Source organism: Anastrepha ludens, chromosome X (assembly GCF_028408465.1).
Source record: "Anastrepha ludens isolate Willacy chromosome X, idAnaLude1.1, whole genome shotgun sequence".
NCBI lineage: Eukaryota > Metazoa > Arthropoda > Insecta > Diptera > Tephritidae > Anastrepha > Anastrepha ludens.
The window spans coordinates 49,553,836-49,560,816 of NC_071503.1; the positions used below are offsets into that span (position 1 = coordinate 49,553,836).

Here is a 6,981-nt window from a genome sequence, read left to right on the forward strand (position 1 = left end):
GTGAAAAAGATTTAATTGCCCATGCAACTTTCTCCTTTGTAATTATTTCTTTTGCGAGGCGCTGTGGATTATATTGGCTCCGCCTGATACTTCCCCTCCCACTTTCGTGGACGCTGCACCCCGCGAAATGCGTGTTTAGCAGAAGTTCTAGCGATTCCTCTGTCGTAGCTGTCCAAGTACCATCAGGCTTCTTGACCCAAGAAGCAATTGAATGATCTTTGGACAGAACACGTCTAAGCCTGCAGAATCCCTGGTGGATTCGATTGACGAACAAAATTCGCTCCAACTCTCTTTCTTGGCGGCCCTAATTGCCTTCTTGTACTGTCTCCGACGCTCTTTGTACAATTGCCAATTTCCTGTCGAGTAGCTGAGGTTAAACGTTGATCTAGATTTTTCCCTTAGTTTTGAGAGCTCACTGCTCCACCAAGGGGGATGGGATTTTTTGCTAAATTTTATGGGGCAGGACGTTTTGTAGGCCCTACTAAATGCCTTCTCCAGTGTTGTGACCCTACTCTCAAGGTTTTCGGTGAGAGTGATTTTGTGGATGGGAATCTCTCCTATCCTTTTATTGACTATGTTTCTGAACCTTTTCCAGTTGGTTCTTAGTGGATTTCTATACGGTAAGGGCGGTTCAACATTAAGATCCAGATCGTACAGGATCCAGCTGTGATCCGAAAAAGACCTTTTATCAGAGACCCTCCAATTGTCTAACCTTACTGAGCTGTTTTCAGACATTAGGGTAACATCGATCACTTCCTCCCATCCCCTGAAGTACTCCGTACTTGGAAAGGTGAAAGTGGGAGTGTTACCCCTGTTACATACCGACAAGTTAGTGTTAATTATGAAATCATAAAGAGACTCACCTCGGTCGTTTGTTTCGGAGCTTCCCCATAGGGCATGCCTTGCATTGGCATCGCATCCGAGAAGCAGGGTTTTGTTCGGGTTTTCCTGCACAAGTTTACGAGCCTCCTCAGGCGGTGCTGGTCTTTCGTGTGCCATGTATATAGAGGCAAGCGTTATTCTGACTCCGTCAGTGGCTTCCACCTCAACAGCCGTCACATCCTGTGAACTATATAATGGAATTAAAAATGTGTTTAAATGTTTTTTAGCTACAATACATGTTCTGAGATTACCTTCTATCCGTTTATAGTAGATATTGTAGGTTTTCCCAGTGAACCCTTTCACCTCGGTGCTCCGCACCCAGGGTTCCTCAATTAGTGCGATGTCCACGTCCTCCTCCGCCAGGAGAACGGTTAGGTTGTCCGTTGCACACCGTGAGTGCTGCAGATTAATTTGGACAACCTTTAAACCCATGTTTATTGGTTTCCTTTTTCGGACTCGGTGTCATCTAGCTGCATGCCAGTCAGCAGTTCGTTGGCACCATCGACCTCATCCTGCTCCTCTTCCGGGTTTGCAGAACGGAATATCTTCAGCTTGGTCTTCCTGATCCCAAACTGAAGTTTGTTTTCCACTTTCTTCAGTGGTTCCAGACTCTCTTCTGTAATTAGAAGGAGGAATGGCCTTTGCGGAACCTCCGCTTTGATGATCGACCAATCGGTCATCGGCACCGAGCGATTATGCGCCTGAAGGTAGGGGATTAGTTGATTGGCATCAAACTCCATGTTTGGTACCCAGATGCGAGCCCTCGGCCTTCGTGGAATCTCGCTAGCCGGAATTAGCTTGAGTTTCAAGCCTTCCCAGCTGTTCTGGATTTTACCAATCACGTTAGTCAAGAAATGCAATGAGAATTGGTCATCGCATTTAATGACTCGGTGACCGCGGACTACCTCCACCGAGTCGAAACCTGGTGTTTGGCCCTCCGGGTTCGCCATGACATGGTCAACGACTATGCGAGACAACCGTGCCTCAATCTCTGACCATTTGTCAAGCACTGGTTTCCCGCGGTTAGAGTTTTCGTCTACCAATGCCATTTGGAGATGGTCCCGTGCCACCTCACTAAATCGCTGGATAGGTTTGGAGGCAACTGCACCCTGATCCGATATCTTGTGCTTCTTTGTTACCTTCCCAGTTTCGTCATGCGAGCGGTTTCGTTTTTTGGCATCTGTCCTGTTGGTGGCTTGGAATGAGAAGTATTCATCAACCACCTTTTGACATCTTGCCTCGTCGGTCTCATCTTTGGGATGCACTTTACCTTCGGTCTCGTTTTTCCGAATCCTGCCAAGGATAGCGAGAGACCTCTGGTAAAGTTTATACCTCGAGGGACCTTTATTACCACGCTTTTGCCCCATGGCTTGAGCGGATGTTGTTGGTTGATTTATAGTTGTTGGCGTACTGTGGCCCACAGCTTTGCCCACAACTGTTTCTTGGCTGGAGGCCAAGAGCTCATCCTCTGAGGGTGACCCCGTCATCCTCAGTTCGTCATTGCTTGTACGTCTTGTCCAATTGTCTGACTGTTTTTTAAGTGCGTCCGTCGCTTCCTCCTGTCTGTCTGTTTGCTTGTCCTGTAGTTCTGTCCGCGTGTTTGGTTTTTTATCAGTCCGTGCTGTCGATGCGTTGGTATGTTTTCCCGTCTTTTGTCCGTTTGTTCCGTGTTTGTTTTCCCGTCATCCGAATTTTTAAGTTTTTGTGGTTTCATTTCATCTGGTTCGTACGGTCACCTGCCCCGCCAAGGGAGCTGCGCATGTCGCCATGCGCGGTGACCAAAGAGGATAAAGGTGAAATATCCGGTCGACCATGGCAGAGCCCCATACCATGGCAATGCCACCGTTACAACCTGAGGCGGCCTGATTTCAGGAGGGCTCCGTACGAAGACAGCCTTATTTAGTCCCCCGGCTGCCAAACCCACCCAATAGGCACGGGTCGCATCACACCTTGGGTTGAGGGAGTTTTTTTTAACGAAGTTTACGTCTTCGACCTGTGTGGTTCGCGGGAGACCTACTCTCCTACCTTCCATATCTGGGAGGCGTTCCCCTATCCACCACCTGGGGACGCGCCCTATAGGGATAACAGGTTCCCCCAAGGGATCAAACGGTACTATATATAATCATTTGAGTAATAAATAATATAGAGCAAACAGCCGTCTCAAACAATTTCTAATGAGTTTTTACACACTAGAATACTTACATTGAACCTTTAGCCGAAGGAGATAAAGTCCATGGAAACATCCTCAATCATCCCGGTTCAATGTACCGAAAAGACTAGACTTCTTCCCTCACAAAGCCAATCTGATTAGAGTATTTAGACTAATCCTAGGCCTAAAGGGTACACCTGCAGCGTGAGCAGGAAAATATTTCATCCAAACTATACTTTATTTAAGGGTAATCAAGCAGCGAATGGGTCCCCCATAATAAAGTACCATAGAGGTGGCACAAAGCCTTGAAAGTCGAAGTGTAGTCCAAGTGGTAGCGACCTATTGGATTTGTGGAGACTTCTGCTTCGAACGACGCAACTTAATGAGTATTTTATTTGCCATATTCAAAACAACGGACTACATAGTTCTTAGGTTGTGTACCTTAATTGGCTTATCCACCATATTGCTCAGGTTTCCTGTTCGATTTCAAACTGCGGACGAAAACACGATGTACCTCGTCTTTAATAATGTCATCTGAAAGACGACTGCACCGTCTTCATGGCCGAATTTATGCAAGTAAAGTTTGAAACATCCGTGTCGTGTTAGTACTTGGGTAAGGTGGAAATTCACTTCCTGATGTTGTCTGTCTAGTCAACTTAGTACAGAAAAATTAAGGCGGCAAGCCCAACGTCTAACTGTGTCTCTGAGAGATTAAAAATGCCTCGTTTTCGGTAGTTGTATGCTTTTTATTATTTATTCCAGCGCATCGTAGAAGGAGGGTTCTCGTATTCAGAGAAAATTTCCGGATCGAATGGAGTCTTGGCTACTTTGTATGCCAAGCCCCATTGCTCTTTGTCAGCGCTGTCAAAAACTAACTCAGATGACCAAAAGTAATCAACGAATACCAATATGTAATAAGGCAGGTCAGGTATATGAAACATATGAGTTCATCATGGAGTAAGTAATAAGATAGAGTCACAATCACTCAATTTTTGGCAAACGGGCATATTGATGCGGTCGGTCGGGTGAAAAGAAGAGGAAGAGCGAACCGTTGTAACAATTTCGAGACGCGAGAAACGATGTCTTTGCTAGTATACACAAAAAAAAATCGAAACGAGGCACATGCGAATGCGTCGATTGGTCTTTGCCTAGGCACTGAGCAAGCGTACGGTTAACGTATGTACAGGGGGGGGGCCAAATAAGGCCTACTAATGTTAAACACAAATACCTTTTGCAACAATCATTTATTTTGGTTAATTGCTTTTATACATTGAATATATTTTATGGAAATTATGTATGAAATATTACATGAGGCAAATGTCCACCATTTTTCTCGATACAAAGATTGGCCCTTCGTAACGCCTTTTCCATTACACCACATAATGTTTCTGGTTGAAGGTTCAGTATTTCGTCTCGAATATTTTGCTTCAGCTGTCCAATAGTCTCTGGTTTATTAAGATACACATTGTCTTTTAAATATCCCCATAAGGAGAAGTCGGGCGCAGTCAAATCTGGCGAACGAGGTGGCCAAGGGAAATCTGAATTTTTGGAAAAATTTCACGCAGCAGGTCCATAGTTTGCCTAACAGTATGCGCAGTTGCTCCATCTTGTTGAAACAACAAATTAGGATACTGATCCGCCATTGGCCGCAAAAAGTTTTCAATCAATGTTCTGTAAGAAGCGCCTGAAATCGATTCCGGCGTGTCATCCTCATTTTCGAAGAAATATGGACCGATAACTCTAGTGGCCATAACAACGCACCAAACAGTACATTTATATGGGTGCAACTGATGTTGGTGTGTTGCCCTCAAGAGATCAAAAACTTGACTTAATATTGATTTACATACATGCATGTACATACATATTTGTATTTATCCATAAAGGTTAATAAAATATATGCCCTTTATTTATTATTTACTTAATGAAATTTACCGTCCCCCAGTCAATATTCCAACTACTGTAAAGGGCTTTCCAATAACAGGGGCTACAGGAAAATAGATTGCGCTATCGAGAGATGATTAACGATTTTTTATGGCCGGAATTGGGTGATATTGATCTGGACAACGTTTATTTTCAACAAGACGGCACTACGTGCCAAAAAAGCAACGAAACCATTGATCTTATACGGGAAAAATTTCCGGACCGTGTTATCTCTCGTAGATGTAACATCTTGTGACTTTTTTCTTTAAAGAGAAGGTCTACGCCAATAGCCTAGGGTCGATTCAAGACCTCAAAGATAGAATTCGTGAGGCTATCGAGGTAGTAGTGCAGCCACTTTGCAATTCGGTTATGGAAAATTTCATGAAAAGGATATTGTCCTGTAAGCATGGTCGTGGTGGTCATTTTCCTGATGCTATTTTCCACTATTAACGGTATACCTTCCTCTTTATAATGAAATAAACATCCGATAATTTATATTAAAAAATATCATTTTTCTTTGAATATCAAAATAATACCTCTTTTTGGAAAACCCTTTCTTACAAAAAATAAAAGATACCTTCACAGTCGCAGAAGCAGCATTCTAAATAGTTCCTTAATGCAACAAAAACTATTTCATTCATAAACGCAAGCGCATACTTCTCAAAGCAAGGCTCGATCATTCATAAAACGAACGCGCCATATCTTCCCTTACGCGCCTAAGCTGTCCATAAGCCTATTTTTCTTGAGGAAGCCAAGAATATTTGGCGAGCCACCAATTTTTGACGTGGCAAGTGCCGGTATTTTCGTATATAAATACATATATCTCTATGCATATCCATATGTATGTAAATATGCCTTCTAAATGTGCGGCAGAATGGCGATAGTTGTAGCAAATGGTGATTTTTTAACTGTTGTGTGTCAAGTACGCGCAGAAGCATTACTTTTTGTTCTCTTATAGAAGATAAATACTTAATTAAGATATATCGTCACGTATGGGATTATCCAATTAATAAAGAATCCACGAAATAAGAAATACAGCCGTGGATTTAGTATATCTACGATTAGATATACATTTTGCTTATAACGAATTAGAGCATTTTTAGCGAATCGCCTGCTATCGGCTGAGTCACACAGTGTCTTCTCAGCGCGCAGAAATATAAAATTTTGTTGTCCGAAATATAGACTATTTTTTAATTTTTGGGGTTGACTGAAATACTTCGAAAGAAACATATTAACTCTCATTTTATAATTAATTTCATCGAATACATAAAAAACCAAAAACCAAACCCGACTATTAAGGCTTCAGCGTGGTCTAGCCCACTAAGGGACAAATTTGTGTCGAAATTCATACATTTTTGCCCACAGCCAGTACTGGCATCCCCCATACAAAATAATTTTTATTCGAGATTGTGACTCTATGTTATCACCATTCACCAAATTCGCGACAATTCTATATTGCGAAGTTAGCAATATCTATCATGTCAGTGCTGGTACCCCACTTCCACTCAAACATGTTGCGTGACTCATTTTTGCGAAGTAAAATAATAATTCGGGATCATGTGGAATGAGCAGGAAATTGAAATATTATATATGGTATGCTGTGATAGAGTGTAGATACATAGAGAAGGTTCCGTCCGTTTCCCACTTTGAGGAGAAACAAAACAAGGGTAAGAAATTCAACTCAAAAATTGCTTCACCACAAGTTAACAGTAGTAAATTCATTAATCAATATGACTGCCACAAAGAAATGAGCGAGAGAGAGTGACACGCAAGTATGAAAATATGTAACATTTGCTTGCGTACATAATAGATTTCTTCATTTGATATGTCCATATGATTTGTATTCATGCTTACATATTAGATTTCTGCTTTGAGAAAGTAATTCATTGCCAGGCACTCAGGAAGATGGCATATGCAAATTCAAATATGTGAATTCATATATGTACATACATATCCGGTCCCACGCACTTTGCCCAGCAACAAAACGGGTGTACACGCCAATTACATATATTGCCAATTATATATATAAT

At 42.2% G+C, this 6,981-nt stretch overlaps 1 protein-coding gene across 1 annotated transcript; it reads right to left on the reverse strand.

Moving 5' to 3' along the window:
- Window positions 1-1,316: 1,316 nt before the first annotated feature.
- Window positions 1,317-2,369, reverse strand: LOC128870044 (uncharacterized). The gene has a single exon (XM_054112639.1). It carries the CDS (start codon window positions 2,367-2,369, stop codon window positions 1,317-1,319), a length of 1,053 nt encoding a protein of 350 aa, XP_053968614.1.
- Between the last annotated feature and the right edge of the window lie 4,612 nt (window positions 2,370-6,981).

What these genes read in the sequence shown, in the direction of transcription:
- LOC128870044 (XM_054112639.1), bottom strand. Translation starts at nt 2,369, where the DNA reads ATGACGGGGTCACCCTCAGAGGATGAGCTCTTGGCCTCCAGCCAAGAA.